Source organism: Triticum dicoccoides, chromosome 3A, assembly GCF_002162155.2.
Source record: "Triticum dicoccoides isolate Atlit2015 ecotype Zavitan chromosome 3A, WEW_v2.0, whole genome shotgun sequence".
Lineage (NCBI taxonomy): Eukaryota > Viridiplantae > Streptophyta > Magnoliopsida > Poales > Poaceae > Triticum > Triticum dicoccoides.
In genome coordinates this window covers 604085221-604103323 of record NC_041384.1, presented here as the reverse complement: position 1 = coordinate 604103323, position 18103 = coordinate 604085221, and the positions used below count along the sequence as shown (strand labels likewise).

Sequence of the window (18103 nt, the reverse complement as noted above, 5' to 3'; positions counted from 1 at the left end):
TAAAAATTACATGGTTGTTACAAAGAGCCCTTTGAGTTTTTGTCTCGCGGATCGTAAGCCATAAACACAGCAAGTTGTCGTCAAGGACTTTGGACTGATTTGACGGTGTTGATGTTAGATTTATTTCGGTTAGCGGTTCTTGATCTGGAATAGAACATATTGTTTTCTCTCTAGAGAGAGGCTAGTCATGACTCGCACACTTGCTTTTTTTTAGGCTCAACTGCAAGTTGCAACTCAGCATTCTCCTAGTTCTTCAAGTCGCCCTCCCCTTTATGAAGAACCAAACCTGAAAAGGGAAGGAACCATGGATCAAGTTTGGATTGTTTTGGGGCGCTACGTAGAGACGATCGCGCGCGGTATAACAGTCTCACGGTTCTATGTGTGTCCTAGTGTGGTCATCGCCGTTGATAACAAATAGCCCTTAGGGTTATGGTCTTGCGAATTGGCGGCCACCAACCCATGAAGTTAGCGTCAATGGCTTAGGCTTGATTTGATGGTGGTGATGTCAAGTTTGTTTTGGCTAGTGTTTCTCTATTTTAGGATGTGACTTGCTTTTTTTTCTCTAGAGAGGGGCTAGTCATGATGTGTCCTCAGCTTGTTCCAGTATTTATAGTCGTCGCTAGGTGATCTATGGGTCTGGCTGTAATTTTTGTTACTTTGGTGTTCATTGTGCTACTATGACATGTGATGAATAGATCGGAAGTTTTCTCATAAAAAAATCAGATGACAAGTAGTAATAAGACCTCGTTCGGATCCTCCCCAGTACCAGCTCCTCCTCGCAAAATCATGCTTCCCATACAAAGATCGGCTTCAGAGAAACTGTCCGGGAGGTCAGCTCCACTTCCAATTGGTTGGGCTAATAGCCTAATAAGCTTGCATTAGGCCCGTTTGAAGGAAAGGCAGGCCATATTTTAGGTCGAATAGTATGGGAAAGAGAGCATATCGGGGAGAAAGAAATATTTTGAGTGAACCGATATGCTGCCCCGAGGTCACTTGGCGCTTTGGCGGTTTCAGGTAATAGTGTCCAACTCCGCCTCCTTCGGTTTTTGAAAACGGGTCTGACCAGCTTCTCATTTTTGCACTGTGAGGGTTGTTTGCTCCGGGAAGCGGGGGCTTCTCGGAGCTGCTGTGTTCGGGCCAGTTCCACGAGCGGAGCCGATGAAGCTGGGAACAGGAGGGGATCCGAACGGGGGCCTTAATCAAAGACAACATGAGCATATTTTGGAGATAATACGATTTACTTGCCCGGTGAGATTTGTACCTCAAAAACATCATCATCAAGAGGATACTACAGGTAGGGGCAGACAATGCAAAGGCAGCCATAGTGTTGTCAGCTGTTCAGTAGGTCCACGCAAGATTTGATCTAGGCGACCACGCACCAAACAAACAACCTTTCCAGCCCATGCTGCGTCAAGCCACTCCAAAACACGTACAGAGACCGCTCGCAGTCGCCCAAATTATTCCACAATCACAGAGGGCTCCAAAGCCACGCGAGAAAGCACAGAATATACCTTTGAATACTCCAAAGCGGAGCAAAGCACGGGGGCGAGAAAAGCAGAAGTTCTCATATGCTCAGGAATATGCCAGGGAAGATGCCCCCTCACTTAGGTCACCGGGCCACCGGAGCTTCCACTCGCCGATGGAAGCCTCGTGCGCTTGTGCGGTTCTATATATGAAGCCTTGCCCGGCGTCTCCCATGGAGGACTCCCTCGCCTGGGAGGAGCTCCTCCCAGGTATATACCCCCCAACAATGGCCTCTGACGGTAGCCACTGTCGGCGTCTTACTTCCCAGCTGCTTCACCGGCGGCGACGGCGGTGCGCGGCGGCGGAGGTAGCTAGCTAGCTAGGCGGGTGTCAGGCCGTGTAGGGCAACTATACATCTTTGGCAAATGTCTTCTTCTTCCTCCTCCATGGGAGGATTGTAATGGAGTGTGTAAACTGTGCGTGCATCCCTTCCCGTGGGCTTGGCTCTCGTTCGTGGAAATTCGCCGTCTTGCATTTCTACGACCAATACTATCTATACTAGTGCTCTGTTGCTTCGTTGAAAAGAAATATACTAGTGCTCTTGTTGTGGAGGCTGCTGTATTCCTGTTTGTGGCGAGCTGGTGTTTTTGTCATGTCAACTTTTGCTGCTGATTTTTCAGCACTGGGAAGTTGTATTGTGTATTTGTGTAGCACTCCCGAGTGCTCCACTATGTGTCTATGTCTTGAAACTCGAGTGGTAGATCCGGTCTTTGTTCGTCTTACGCTTGTTCTACAAGTTTGAAGTGATCGACGCCCGCGCTGTGATCAGCCGGTTGTTTCTAAACGTTTTAGTTTTTCATAGTAATTGCCGCTCGGCCTTCTTCCCTTTGCACAGCGTGGCGCTCCCTCTCGGTCAGGGCACTCGCCGGGGGCTTGTTCTCTAGACACCATCCTTTGCTGCAAGCCGCCCCACTGTCAACGACGGTAGGCATCGATGCTTATACAGTCCATGTCGATTCTTCTGAGACAAGGCGGACCGCCGTGAGGCCGCACACTACTAGGAGCACGTTTGCCGCCGCTGCAAGGGCCGGTGCTCGACTCCCGGCAATGCTTTTCGACCGGTGCTGCAGTAGCACCGCCGACGAGGCAATCTCTGTCGCAAATGCATCAGCAACAGCTCTGGCGCAACGACGGCTGTGCTTCTGCAGCTGCAACGCCGGTACCACTGCAAAGATCTGCGATCTGGGTTCGGGTCACAGCATCACCACTTCTGTGGGAAGGCGTTGGTGCTTCAAGCACATCACCAGTGCCAAGGCCGTTGGAGGAAGGCAGTGCCACTGGTGAAAAAGTTGGCCATCGGACGCAAAATCAAACGGCTGGGAGATGTAATCCGGCAGTAGAGAAGGCAGCTTATATTTTCTAAACTTTTCAAGTTTCACCCAACTATCTATGCAAATCACCAGCAGAACATCGTCATGCAAGACGATAAAAACTCGCCTTGAATTGTAATCTCAAAGTCAAACAATTAAGCATGAGCTCACAGACAAGATTGAAACTACTGTGAGCCGGGCAGATTACTAGATTTAAACCTCTTCGGCATCTATCTTGACGGAACAACATAATATTGCATATAGAATTTTCAGAATTAACGACAGGCACAGCTCATAGTTTTCAAACAAAGGCACCCAATCCCAAAGTGCATAACAGATTCCAGAATAACTCAACAAGCAGCGGCAGCTAGTCAGACAAAAAAAAGACAACTTAGGTGTTCCTTGGGAAATATCCTACTAACACATCTCAGGTACTTCCATCCAATTTTCCATTTTCCATTTTCAGTAGAAAAAGCCTAGCACTTTGCCACCAACATTCTTACGCCTTGCCTCCTCATGGTCCATGATCCCAGCAGAAGTTGTCAGCACAATGTAGCCAAACTGCAAATCAGGTGGGAGAATGTACATCAAGTTAATGATCCAAGATCCGACACGTGCAGAACACTCAGTTTATGCATCAAGTTACATACACAATTCAATGAGCAGTAGTAAGTTAAGGCAACTGACCTGACGAGAAGGAAGGAGCCTTGCAGTCCATCCCTCAATCTCCTTGACACCAACATCAAAGCGAGGACTGATGACACCACACTTGTTCAGCCTGCCATTCAATTCGACCACGATCTTGCCAGACCTGTGATCATCAACGTACTCAAACTCGCCAATGTATCCTAGAACAAAGAGAACAGAGTCAGCTACAGATTCTCAGAGAGCAACAACAAAACAGAATATGCAGGTGGTAGAACTAACCGTGCTTCTGCATGACGATAAGGAACTTGATAATGACCTTGGAAGAAGGCCTGATCATGACCTGCCTCTTCCCACGCTTCTCAGCGTTGTACATGCTCTTGAGAGCATCGTTCAGCACACTGACCCTCACCATCCTTACCTGCAGAATAACAACAGCCTTTTAGAAAACAAATGGAAGTGGAAAAAAGACAAACATGCATTGTATGTAAATAGTAATGGAACAGTTTTTACATTTTAACACTTTGGATATTCATTCTAGCAAGGTCTACGTTGGCACAAGAATGAAAATTGTTACAACAATTCAATACAGTTAAAGGAACATAATCCTATGTATGCAAGTGCTTCCAATTATCAGCCACTGGCTAAGATGAGTTTATTCAACTAGTTCAATGGCATCTTCCATGCAAGTCAAAGCAAATTCTACAGTACACAAGCAGATAGGACGATTGGTTACTAGCTACTCCAGCAAAAGTGAATCACGTTCCAAAACGAATCATGCACAAACCTGTGATGCACTTCAACTAGGTGGATACACAATTAAGCACATCAACACGTGAACAGACAGAAACGAAGTTCATGATTCCTTAACACATGTAAACAGAGCATGGCGATATGACAACCCAAGCAAGGTTCATGTTCAGCTCGCTAAAGATTTAACAACACAAAACATTTCATGGCATTTGAAAGCAGGTGCATCTCCTAGGTTTATCTCAAGGATACAATGAAGCAAAACAAAATTAATTTCATTTCTCGCATTTCATCGGCCCAAATCACAAGCCACTACAAGTCTACAACACGAAAAATTACCAAACGTGCTCTCCAGCAAACTATTCCTTCTAGTCTCCAACCTCATGAACAGGATACACAGGCAAGAAAACACCTACGTACACGACATCAATAGTTAACAAGGACTAGAGCTGCTTTTGATCCTACATCGCTCCCAGATAAGACCAAGGCATCAATAAGACATTAGCCACGCTAGAATAAACTACAAGCTTGCAGTTCGCCAGGGATCAGGCCATAGATACACCGCGCCGCCGTGAAACTAGAGATCCGGAATAGCTACGCGCCGATCTAGGGAACAAACAGAAGGGAGAGGGGGGAGGGAGGGATCGGGGCGACGTGCTCCTGCGAGTGGTACCTCTAGGGAGCGAGTCGAGCTCTGGCCGTGGCGGCGGCGGCGGCGGCGGCGTCTGCGGAGCGAGAGCGGCAAGCAGGAAGGCGACGGCGCAGGGGGGAGTTCCGCGAGAGGGTTTGGCAGCTTAAAAGGGGTGGAAGGATGGCGTACCTGCGGTTGGATTTGAATCTGACGGTGATCGTTTGCTTCGAGGTGGTTTGCCCTAGAATGACGCCAGTCCCTCCCTGGTGCTCCCATATGGGCCCTGCAAATACGGCCTTTCGGTGGAACCCAACTCGGATGGCCCATGTAAGACCTCTGTAGTGGGCTGGGCCTCATTCATCCTTAAAAACGTCTTAGGCTATTCCTACATGGTTGCTGTGGTTTTTAGTGTGTGGTTTTTTCCGGAAAGGCCTATAGCTATATGTTAAATATATCACATGCGAAAATACCAAAGTGAACATGGTTGTATGCGCACCGCATGAATAGTAAATTTGAAAGAAAAAGTTGAAAAGTTTTAAAAATTTGCTTTTGGGGGATATCAAACTTGGCATACCATTCTACTCACGTGTGAAGTTTTGTGAAGTATTGACATCTGTGGTGTTCTTAGTGAAGAAATTGCAATTGAGACCTTAGTATTCACCAAATAGTGTTTTCTAATATAGCTTCAATTTTGACATTTTTTCCCAGATTATCACAGATGTCATTTGTTTGTGAAACTTAACATGACGTATACCAGAAAACTATGTATGTTACAAAAAAACCATATTTTTGAGAAAAAACTTTTAAAAAAATTGCTTTGTTGTTCTCACGGGCGTGCATGGAACCATGTTCCAAAAATTCATGTCTGCATTGCATATCCTTATAAACACGCCTTTTACAGAGAAAGGGAAATACATCCAAACTTTTGGGATGTCGAAGTCTTCTCCCTCCAGCATCCATCGATGGGAAAAGAAAACATTGAAGAGGGCCTGCAAATATGAAAAGAAAACAACTCTGTTTTGATTTTTTTAAATAGATTTGGAACCATCTTAAAATTTATTTAAAAATAAATTTCAGATTAAGAAAGCAAAAGGAGAAAACGACTCTATTTTGATGTAAGATTGACGAGGCCGCTAGTTTTGTTACGATTCATGTACGATGACAAACAAGTTATAACTTTCTTAGAGTATTTCTCAAGACACAACTTCTCAGTTTCTATTTCAATTTTTAAAACAATATTGATGTCAAAATTTAATACTCCCTCTGTCCTATAATATAAGAACGTTAGCTTCCGCAAAAAAAAACAAAGTTTGACTTAAGACATGTCTAAAACTTCATCTTTTACGCGACACAGTACCACTTAGCGCAGTCACGCTTTATTAGTTACGTAGAAACCAAGCCAGACGTATAAAAAGCAGTTGTATTTTTTGTCTTCGTTCCTTGCAGAAAGGATAGATTTGTATGCTCCAAAGATAACGTTGGATTAAACAAGAGTACTTGTGTACGTGGTCGGCACCTAGCGTCGATGGATGCAGCTAGCTGCCTAATCCTATCGTTCTCTTAATTAATCATCACATGGGAACACCGGTGTAATCAAGGCAATTTAGTAGTGTTCTCAAGCGTCGACAAAGAAGAGATGCATCCATCAACACAAAAGATCGACCCAAGAGAGAATCGAAAACGATTGACACAAGAAAGAAGGGCCATGTACTTCCTTTTATGGATTGTGAAATGCCCACTGTCGGTTTAAGAGCACGATGGCGAAATAAATCCAATATAAATGAAATTGTATCAAGGTCTCATGGTAGCCGCCAAGGTTGTACCTAAAGATTATGTCGACGGTCGACGCAAAGTTTCAGTTTATAAACATCGCTCCTCGTCCCCTCATTTAACTTTTGTTAGGATAACAACTTGACCCGCAATTACTCCATTGATATGTAACTTACATATATAGCATAATTGATATTATTAGATTTCTTTTTCAAATAACCTATGTATGGAGTAGTGCTTTTATTACATTACTAGATGATATCCCGCACGTTGCAGTGAAAATATTTTCTATTATATTTTAATGATAACTAAAACTAAAAATACATATGATTTATCGTGTTTGACTATTGTATAGTTGCAACATACCCCGCACGTTTTTGACGCTCTTATATTATGGGATGGAGGGAGTATGTGTTAAATGTAAATAGTGTAATAGAGTTAAAATCATCACGCACGTTCGTATATTGAGGTCAGCTATTTCCTATGCATGATGACATGTTAAGGTGATCCATTTTCCATGCATGTTGCATGATGAGATGACATACTTGCATGTTAAGAAAAATATACTCCCTCCGTTTCTAAATATTGTCTTTCTAGAGATTTCAACAAGTGACTACATACGGTGTAAAATGAGTGAATCTACACTTTAAAATATGTCTACATATATCCGTACGTTGAGTCCATTTAAAATGCCTAGAAAGACAAGTATTTGGGAACGGAGGGAGTATTAGTGAAGCTAGCACTTTAGATATAGAAGATACTTGTTATTATTACTAAAAAGAATGAGCGTGCTTTTTTGGCTCAGTTTTAGGTGCTCTAATTTTGAATTTTTTTAAATGAGCCTTACGAATTTCAACCAAATCCGAAAGATGCACACAACCATAGGGATGTACTATACTACATGTATGTAAATTTTCATGATAAAGTACATTTTGATGAGCTAAAAAAATCCTGAAAAATATTTTATTTTGTTGTGTAGCTCACATGTTGAACGTGATATTTTGTACATCTCAAATGTTAACTTATTTCATCATAAAAATTCACACGCTTGTACTTCCTCCGTTCCAAATTACTCGTCGCAGAAATGGATGTATCTAGAACTAAAATACATCTAGATACATCCATACCCGCGACAAGTAATTCAAAACGGAGGGAGTAGAAAACATCCCGATGCACATCCCTATTTTTTCAGAAAAATTAAAACTTCAAATTTTATTTTTTGCATTTTGTCAAAATCCAGGTTCCATGGCGCCGGGGAGCCAAAAGCAAAAAGAATGAAAAGGTAAAAGAAAGGAGTGTGGGCAAGAGACCATAAAAGCGGGAGGAGGAGAGGAGAAAACCAGCGAGAGGGAGGGAGGGAGACAAATCCCAGAAAAATCGAGGAGGAAGGCGACGACTCGGGCGGAGCGGAGAGAGAGCGCGGCCATGTGGAAGCCATGGGCGCGCGCGGCGTGGACGTCGTGACGACACCTGCCGCCTTCCAGGCCCTCCCCCCGCCACCCCCACGCCCGCGCCCATGACCGCGCCGCCGCAATGCGCCTCAAAACCCCACCCCGCTCCCCTCCCCGATCTCTGACCCGGCAGGCTTGTTGATCCAGGCGCAGGCATGGCGGAGGCGGCGCCGCCGAAGCTGCTCTACATTGCCGTCGCCGACGGCGGCGGCCGGCGGGCGTTCCGGTACACGCGCCCCGTCCTGCAGAGCACCCTCCAGCTCATGGGTTGCAAGGCTCGCCACGCCTTCAAGGTTATCCCCTCTGCCCCTCCCCCTCTTTGCTACCCCTCTCGCTGTCCGCGATCTTGATCCCGGAAAATGGAGGGACGCCAGCCTCCGATTGGAGGCCCTCGCGCGACATGCTCGCGTTATACCACGATTAAAGACTGAGGTCGAAACCCCCTGCTTCTGTTTCGTTTTAGATGCGGTAGATCCTTCCCGGACAGCACATGTCTAGCATAGTGTTCTTGGTGCTTTTTCTTCCTCTTGACTGAATGCTAGTTCTTGGTTCAGAACCTCAAACGATGTAGTTAGGCATGCCTAGCATAGTGTTTGGCAGTAGGACAATTTTGACATGGGAAGGTGACATATACTCTACTAATTGATGAGCATACTGTGTTCGTTGCTCGAGCCAAATTCCCCTAGGTCAATTCACCGCCCTTGGATTAGACAGAAAAACTCTCATATCCTTTTGGACAGGGTCGTTCTTTGCAGCAAAAGGATTGGATCTGATTCAGCGTATTTCGTGTGTCATTCCTTACCAAGCTATTGTTCTTGTTGCAGACTGAACTTGTCTCTTTTTTCAAGGATACGTCCGCCAGGATGTATCAAGATCCCGAAGTTGTCTTTTGGTGATACTTTGCTTACGGGTCATTATCATCACATACTGTCATAGCTTGCGTGAATTGCTATTCCTTTCTTCACTTTATTAGGCTCTGATGAGAGAGACAGCACCATGTTATATGATGTAGACATTTAGGCTTTGCCTTGCATGATCTTTTTGCTCGGGAACTGTAGCTTGGCGGGCTACCTTTCTAGTCTGTATCCTGGAATTGACATGAGCTCTGGTGTCGGGTTCTCCTCATCGTCCATATTGGTTAGCTGCGTAAGCAACATGCATCTTGGACTTGACCTGAGCTCTGGTATCGGTTCTCACTTGACGTGATTTTCCTTGCTCTGATTTGGTCATGGCAGTTTGGCGTATCTTCTTTTCCTCGTCGTCCATTTCGATAAGCTGCAAAGTACTACGCCATCCATGTGCACAACTTTTTCTTATTGGTGTGTAAAGTTTAACAAAGTTTTCTTGTCATCCCTTGTTGGCACTGTCAGATTAGCAAGAAAGTATTCAGTGTGATGAGGAGTGAATTCTTGGATGCATCGAGGTCGGATAGGGCTGTCAAAGAAGAAAATGCTCCTAGCCTGGGCATTGGGGAAGATGCTAATATGCTTAGCACAGAAATTCCAGATGCAAGTAGCAGCAGCATGCCCTTCGAATTGTACAAGACACAGACAACAATTCTTATTTCAAGAGAAAAGTTTCTGAATATTGTGTGTGATGCACTCTCTTCTTACAAGTATGTTGGACCAAACCAGAAGGCTGACTTGCTTCTTGCTTGCAGGTAACTTTACCCTATCTCTATCTCATTGAGTTCACAGAAGCAATCCAACAAGCATATTGCTTCATCTATTTAATTACAGCTCCTAGTAGTAGTCGTCTATTATCTCCACAACAGAACAGGCTTATGATAAATGTGTGTGCTTAACGTGCTTTGTTAAAGTCAAATGATTCCCTTGAAAAGGCCTAAATTATTCTTATGAGCACAGTACATGCATTATGCCCAAAGAAATATGCATATATTTCCCAAGTCATTTCATTGCAACCATTGGGTAGCTACCTCAATGAATTCAACGGCATTTAATTTTTGCCATTGTGCCTTTTCCAATTATTCTGATCAGAATTAAGGAGAAAAAGGAATCAGTGACAGTACTCTTGTGTGGGACAAGCGGGTGTGGCAAGTCCACTCTATCATCTTTGTTGGTATGTTGTTTTCTAACTTAAGAGTCTCTGCCATTTCTGGATGGGCTATATTATCTATGGTACACCAGTGACACAATAGTTTGTTACATGCAGAAGCATTTAATAATAAGTATCTGCAAATCAAATATCAATTTAAAGCACTTTGACTGCTTTCTGGTCCATTGTATGTCTTGTTCCTTTTAGAAGATTGCATTATGAATCAGAGAGATAACTGATGCTGACTCTTGCTGAATGTTTAATATGGTCTGTTTGTTTTACCCAGGGTAGTAGATTGGGCATTACGACAGTAGTTTCTACTGATTCCATACGCCATATGATGAGAAGCTTTGCGGATGAAAAGCAAAATCCTCTTCTCTATGCATCAACCTACCATGCAGGCGAATACTTGGACCCTGTTGCAGTTGCTAAGTCAAAGGCAAAGAAGCTAGCAACGGTTTCTCATACCAATGGAGGCAAAGATGGCACTTCAGATGTTAAATCTCATCATGGCTCCTCAGATTTACCTCCTAGAACCGAGTTGATTGGCAACAAACAAATGGCAATAGAAGGGTTCAAGGCGCAAAGCGAGATGGTCATTGACAGCCTGGACAGATTAATTACATCATGGGAGGAGCAGAAGCGATCTGTTATTGTTGAAGGAGTTCATTTGAGCCTCAATTTTGTGGTGCGTACTAGTCAGGAAACAAGATGGATACTTTATTAGTGTTCTTCATGTGATACTTGCATTGTTTGCCTATTATATTTTGTTGCACTTTGAAGAATTGACTAAGCTATTTATTTTGAATATCTAATAGATGGGGCTAATGAAGAAACATCCTTCCATAATACCATTTATGGTATACATTGCAAATGAGGAGAAGCACATGGAGCGATTTGCTGTACGTGCAAAGTACATGACATTGGACCCGGCAAAGAACAGATATATCAAGTACATCCGGAATATCAGGGCTATCCAGGAATACCTTTGCAACCGAGCGGACAAGCATCTGGTGCCTAAGATTAACAATACTAATGTTGACCAGAGCGTGGCAGCCATACATGCCACGGTTTTCAGCTGTCTTCGTCGACGAGAAGTTGGGGAGCAGTTGTATGATCTCAACACAAACACTGTTTCTGTGGTGGATGAGGAATACAGGAACCAGCGTGCATCTAACTCCTTGGGTTCCAAGGGCATGTTCCAGTTCATTCAAAGGAAGGGGTCTTCTAGGAATCTGATGGCTCTCCTTAACCCTGATGGTTCAGTCACCAAGGCTTGGCATGTAGATTCATGTGACGGCAATGCCAATGGCAGTAGAAGCAGTGATAAATCAGTAGGAAAGGTTAACCCATCACACATTGGGAAGGTAGAGTCAGTTAATCTCCAATTTGGTTCCTTCGGGATTAGTGCGTGGCTGAGTGATACAGGTGGCACCAGCCATACTGGGAGTGTAGATGACCTGAGGGCTGATGGCATTGAGACAGGCGGTAGATACTTCTCCTCATGCTGCAGCTCGCCAAAGACATCAGATTGCGCATCCAAAGAGGTACAACGATATTCTGTTATTAATATGACAGTAATATGTTCATATTTCTGTTAGTAGATTGCTGATGTTTTACATTCCAGTCTAACAAACGCTCTTTGCCCTTTCCAGCATATGGAGGATTATTCAGTCTATGGTAGTGAAGAAGAAGCTGACAACCCACCTGATGCTGAAACTGATGAGGATCTAACTGATGAAGAAAGAGATGTTCACGAGGTAGCGACTATGTTATCCAGCAATTTTCCTAGTGGGATTTATTTCTATTTTAGGAGCGAACATTTGATTGCAGTTGCTTCCTGGACTAACCAGGACTGCCAGTTGATAGCTTGCGCATCAGTTATCTGAGCTTTCTAGATTGCTAAATGTTTTCTGCACAAACCAATGTCTTCAGATTGAAGCGGGCTCGGTCGACGAGCATTCCACCAAGTCTGACGAGGAATACGACGACCTAGCCATGCAGGACGTCATGGAGAACGGTAACTGCTCCGACGATGACGACGAGCAAGCTGTGCGGTTCAGCAAGAGGAGCTCGCCGCCTCTGGATGAGAGCATCCTCGGAGCAGCTGACGGTGATGATGCCGTGGTGGAGGGAAGGTACCACCACAACCTGGACCTCTTCACGATATCCAAGGACATGGCTGTCACGCGGATGCCGTGCGCGTGACGCTGCCACCCAGACCAACCCATGGGAAGAAAAGCCAGGTGTCCTGTGAATCAGACACCATTTCCACGGTTCGCTGCGCCACTGTGCTCTCCGGTGGCGCTTCCAGTTACTCCCCCCGTTCCTAAATACTCCCTCTGTACCGAAATAGTTGTCGCTGGAGTAGCTGCGACAACTATTTCGATACAGAGGGAGTATAAGTCTTTCTAAAGATTCCAATATGGACTATGTACGGAGCAAAATGAGTGAATCTACACTCTAAACTACGCCTAGGTACTCCATATTGAAATCTCTAGAAAGACTTATATTTAGGAACGGAGGGAGTAGGAGTTTGCACCGGCGGCTGTACTCATATGAGCTTATGTCGGTGGTTATGACTGTTAGACATACTGATGCTTGTCCAAGCTTACCAAATACTATAGGAATCTGGTACTTTGCCGATGAAACTCAAATAATGGAAGGTTGAAATTGCATCTGTAATTGCGCAAGAATCTCTTGGCACCAAAAATAGGCGCAGGAGGTCCTTCCTTTTTAAATGTGCACAAGGTCATGCTTTGAATAACAGTTAATCTAATTAATTTTTCAATTTTCACCCAAATTGGCCCTGCTGGATTCGTTTTTAAAATCATGTATGGTTGTGATTTTGTAACTTTTAGCAACAGCCAAATAGGTCTCATATTTCTAAGCGGAGGTGACTGTGAGCTGTAGTTATTAGCAACAGTTGTAGTTATTAGCGACAGTGCAACAAATTCAGCTAATTCCTCCGTTGTAACTTGTTATTATGAGGATGCAAATGCCATGTGATGAAACCAAGAACCAAGAACATAAAAGATAAAGTCATTATGGGGAAAATGTCGTGGGAATCTATCAGCATTTGGAAATGCGCAAAGTTTAAATTGCATTTGGAAATGCGCAATCCAAAAAATTGTCCGTTGGCTCACAATACAATAACTTGCTGTTTTCATCCAATATATTGATGAAACTGAGAACAGAAGCATAAAATTACATCAGAAAAATGAACTCTGGTACAATAAAGATTGTACGCATCCTTATGAAGATTAATGTGGTGAACTCGCAAGATAACTCGAAAGACCAAATTAGCATCATAGATAGTAAATCAAATAGTAATATAGTACTCAATCACAAGAAAAGATGAAAAAAATAAAACAAAGAGTGACACACGGCAAAACACAAGAAAAACGCTGGTACTTCAAGAGCTGCATACAGGCATTTCATTGACAGACGTTCATTTGATTTCTGTGAAAGGTTAAAACATTACAGAGATCGAAACATTTGATTCTGCGAAACATCAGTAAAATAGAAATCTTTACAGAGATGGAAACCTTATACACTGATTAAACCCAAGGCAAAAGGATCTACATGTGTCCTTTACTCCCCGTAATCTAAACCTAAACATTTCATCTAAATTGCTTCCATGCTTTTCCCTTTCTTATGTAAATGTTTCTTACTCAAAGAGGGGAAACCGTAAAAACATACACTTTCTCTCCTTTGGAACAAGCAAAATCAGACATGTATTCTTTTTTTTTTTTGAGGAAACAGACATGTATTCTACCTACAAAGGAAGTGTGCAACCATAGCTATAAGAACAATTATAAGCCCAACAGCAACAAGAATAGTAATCAGATTTGCAATAGACAGTGTTCAGCTGTGGATCTGACACTGCTGGACAACAAGTGCAAAAGAGCTACGGTTCGAACAATACTCTACATGAAAGATATTCTACAGATAATTCCTGAATACATTGAAACAGAAGAATATACAGTAAGACAGAATCAGGGAAGGTTACTATCAGGTATAGGCATAGGTCCAAGGTAAACGATAACAGGAAAGATCATCTACAGATTTGTTAATGGCAATCGTGAGAAGGGTGTCAAATATTGGTAGTGAAGAAGACAACTTTAATCAGATTTATGGATTGTCCTGAACTTATAAGAATCTTATGTTCGGAAGATAATCACCCAAACACTAATATTTACCACAACATCCTTACTCATGACTACTAGTATTGTTAGGCATAACAATTATAGGTCTACTGAAAGAAACATCCAACTTAAGGGCAGGCGATCCTTCCATATCAATTTTGCTAACCCACTTCTCTGAGTTAGTTTACATTGTCATGCTAAACAACTTAAGTTCCTCAAAACATAGACAAAACAAGAAATGGCTTGTGCCAATAATGATTCCAAAATTCAGCAGCCATAACACATAACAACTAAATTCATGTAGTCAGTACATATTGATTTATTTTTCCTACACAGAGCATGCGCAACAAAGAACCAGTACTCTTAGACAGCTGGTTGAAAGCACACCTGTAATAATGGCTCGTTCTCATCCGTCGTACCAAGCATTTCAATAGTTAGAATCTGGCACTATTAGTTCAGAACATATAATGGTAACTACTACCTCCGTTCCCTAATATAAGACCTTTTAGCTATTTTAATATTAACTACATACATACTAAGATGAGTGAACATACATACTAAAATTTGTCTAGGTACATACAAATCAAGAAAAAGGTAAAAGGTCTTTTTTAAGGGAACGGAGGGAGTATATAGCAAGTTAACACGAGAAAATACAATATATGGAAGTATACCGCCCAAGATGCATTAGTACGACAGTGTTGTGCAAAATCGTACAAAAGAAACACCACCAGATTTCCAGTATCTTGTAATGTATTAAAGGCAAACAAATAACTCATCTTGGCCATATAGATAGTACGCATATGACAAACCATATGTATATTCTGCAAACCAAAGCAAACAAAAGCTGCTAATAATACATGAGATTTCAGGAGAACAAACCAGCTCATTCTACAAAGAATAAGCAATCTGCAGCTCAATATGAGCAGCATTACTCTTCAACTTCCTTCTTTATCTCTGCCATTAGTTCATCCTTGTAATCCTCAAACGAGCCATCATATTTAGTCACCGTGCCATCCTCCACAACCCATATCTGGCTCTTCTCCTCATCGTCACAAACTCGAGATATCAACCGCGAGTCGTGGCTAACCAAGACCACACCTCCAGTGAATTCATCCAGAGCGTCTGCCAAAGCATCAATACTTTGCATATCCAAGTGATTTGTAGGCTCATCCAGTAGAAGAATGTGAGGATTCGACATTGATATCGAAGTGAACACAACACGGGCCTTCTGACCACCAGATAATTTAACAATGGGAGTAAGATGGTTGTGACCTGGCAAGCCAAATTTTCCAAGCTTGCCACGGACAGCCTCTGCTTTGCTCATTCCTCCCTGGTCTGGGTGGAGCCTGAGCAAATACTGAACTGCATTTTCCTCCATCGTCAACAAGTCAACAAAATGCTGCGAGTATCGTCCAATCCTCAGCTTCTGGCTCCTTCTTGCCTCTCCTTCGGATGGGTTAAGATCACCAGCAAGTAAATTTAGAATAGTAGACTTTCCTGCTCCATTGGGCCCAACAATGGCAACACGTGTTCCCATGTCAATGCCAACATCAACATCTGATAACTTGAAGTCCGGACGGTTGGGGTAGCCGAAACCCACATCAATGAGCTGAAGGAGTGGTGGTGTGAGCAAAGTGGGTTCTGGGAAGTGGAACTCAACTTTGTAGTCATGCCACTTTTGTGGCAGATCTGCTGGCTTCACGTTATCATCATCATTTGCCACATTCTTTCCCTTCCCCTTCCCCTTGGCAACTTCTTTATGGGCCTTTGACATTGCTTGGTCTTTAACCTTATCTTGTGCAGCCTTGCTCCCAGTCTTCCTTGCTGCTTTCATTTGCTTTTCATACACCTCAAACTTCTTGTTCATCTCCTTCCTCTTCTGCTCATACCCGCTCTCAAAGTCATCAAAATTACCACGGTAAACATGCAAACTCTTATCGTGCAAATGAATGATATCATTGCACACTGTGTTCAAGAAGTCCCGGTCATGGGAGACAACAATAAGGGTCTTCTTCCACTGCGAGCACAAGTACTGCTCCAACCAAAGCACAGCTCGGAGGTCCAAATGGTTGGTAGGCTCATCAAGGAGCAGCAATGTTGGCTGCATGAAGAGAGCACGGGCAAGCGAGATGCGCATCCTCCAGCCACCACTGAAGGACTTTGTGGACCTTGCCTGCATTGCCTGATCAAACCCCAGCCCCGCGAGGATTTTGGACGCACGAGCGCGTGCAGCATCAGAGTCACATAGATTTAGCTTCTCATATACCTCGGCAAGCTTGTCATTGTCATCGGGGTCGTTAGAGGCCTCAAGCTTTGCCTGCTCAGCCCGGAGCGCCGTGAGCTCCTCATTGGCTGCAACCACCGCCTCGGTTGCCGAGCGGTCATCACCAACAATCTCCTGCTCCACAAGCAGGACATCAATGTTCTTGGGCACAGGCACCTGCCGCCAGGAGAGCAGCTTCAGGAGGGTAGACTTGCCCATGCCATTGGGCCCCACTAGACCATAGCGGCGACCATGCGAGATCCGGAGGGAGGCGCCCTTGAGTAGCTCCTTTCCTCGCGCAGAGACAGAGAAGTTGTCGAGCACGATGTCCTTGATGTTTCCATCGGCGGCATCGCCCTCAGCGGCGGATCCGGGGACGCGCGCTCCGATGACGACGGAGAAGGCGTCGCGGTCGTCGCGGAGCGCCTCCCGCTTGGCAGCCTCGGCGACGGCGGCTGCCATCATCTCGCGCTTCTCCTTCTTCTTCGAGTCCTTGTCCGAGGGCGCGAGGGCGTTGAGGTCGACGGTGGCGCGAGCCGGCTTGGGCTTGGCGGCGACGGCGGCGACGTCGGCCTCGTCCTCCTCGTCGTCCGACGGGGGCAGGTCGATGCCGCCCATGTACGACGACGCGGGCGCCTTGGAGGGCTTGGGCTTGGGCGCCGCCTTGGCGGGCTTGGATTTGGGCGCCGTGCCGTCCATCGAGGCTAGCATGGCCGACACGGAGAGGGGTTTCTCCTTCTTGCCGGCGGCGCCCGCGGCCGAGGAGGACGATGGGGCGTTCTTGCGGCTCGTGGCGGCGGCTGAGGAGGACGAGGAGGCGTTTTTGCGACTCATGGCGGCGGCGGCGGAGGAGGAGAAGAACGGCGATGTTGGGGGATTTGGGTTTGGCTGCGGCGGATGGGATCCGGGTGGGTTGGCGGCGCGACGGACCGGGGGTAGGCGGGGTGGCGGCGGCGGCGCCCTAGGGTTAGGGTTAGAGCTCCGCGCGGGCGGGGTGTGAGGACAGGAGACCGCACGGGTCGGCGAGGCCGGGCTTTTTTTCGTTTTTTTCAAAGTCAAAATATGGCTTTTAAGGGCCTCCTTGGACCGCGTGAAAAAACGAAACTTGCCGTGCGCACGACGCTTCGTGGCCGATATGCACACGAATACACGATACTCGAATCGACCGCGGTAGAAGTGCTGGCAAACTGCATCCGACGGTGGCCGCAGCAGCAATTTTATCGTTCGCATAGCAGTGCTCGTGGAAAAAAAATATATCTGCTGAGTCAGTTATGAATTCAATTTTATCTAGTACTCGAAACTAGTAGCAAGCATGTACATGCAACACACACGATATTGTTAGAATTAATTACAATTTGTAATTGAAAAACGCTTAGGTTCAGCCGGTGGATCGCACGCGGACATCCGCCGCATCGTCTGTGCGACGCGTGTCCCGCGTGGGCTCACCTAACATTATCTCTTACAGTTTTGCAACTGAGCGCTTGTTGCGGTTTGCCTACCGCAACAACTCATAGGTTGCAAGATCTGGATCTGGTTCCTTTGTGGGTAGTCGCCTC

General features: G+C 44.9%; 3 protein-coding genes across 4 annotated transcripts; 1 reads left to right on the top strand and 2 right to left on the bottom strand.

Moving 5' to 3' along the window:
• Positions 1-3065: 3065 nt before the first annotated feature.
• Positions 3066-5030, bottom strand: LOC119269516 (40S ribosomal protein S15a-1). The gene is made up of 4 exons (XM_037551370.1): positions 4903-5030; positions 3762-3900; positions 3522-3682; positions 3066-3395 (listed from the first exon to the last, which is right to left on the bottom strand). The coding sequence occupies exons 2-4, from the start codon at positions 3892-3894 to the stop codon at positions 3297-3299; spliced, it is 393 nt and encodes a 130-aa protein (XP_037407267.1). The 5' UTR covers positions 3895-3900; positions 4903-5030; the 3' UTR covers positions 3066-3296.
• Positions 5031-7986: 2956 nt separating this feature from the next.
• Positions 7987-12903, top strand: LOC119269515 (P-loop NTPase domain-containing protein LPA1-like). Of its 2 annotated transcripts, none has more exons than XM_037551367.1 (7): positions 7987-8374; positions 9452-9741; positions 10079-10160; positions 10423-10824; positions 10955-11683; positions 11792-11896; positions 12072-12903. In XM_037551367.1, exons 1-7 carry the CDS (start codon positions 8237-8239, stop codon positions 12342-12344), a joined length of 2019 nt encoding a protein of 672 aa, XP_037407264.1. In that variant the 5' UTR covers positions 7987-8236; the 3' UTR covers positions 12345-12903. The 2 variants fall into 2 exon arrangements, with proteins under 2 accessions (XP_037407264.1, XP_037407265.1); XM_037551368.1 differs by lacking the exon at positions 7987-8374 and adding an exon at positions 8430-9363.
• A 2092-nt stretch (positions 12904-14995) lies between these two features.
• Positions 14996-17578, bottom strand: LOC119269514 (ABC transporter F family member 4-like). The gene has a single exon (XM_037551366.1). The coding sequence runs from the start codon at positions 17379-17381 to the stop codon at positions 15213-15215; it is 2169 nt and encodes a 722-aa protein (XP_037407263.1). The 5' UTR covers positions 17382-17578; the 3' UTR covers positions 14996-15212.
• Positions 17579-18103: the final 525 nt, after the last annotated feature.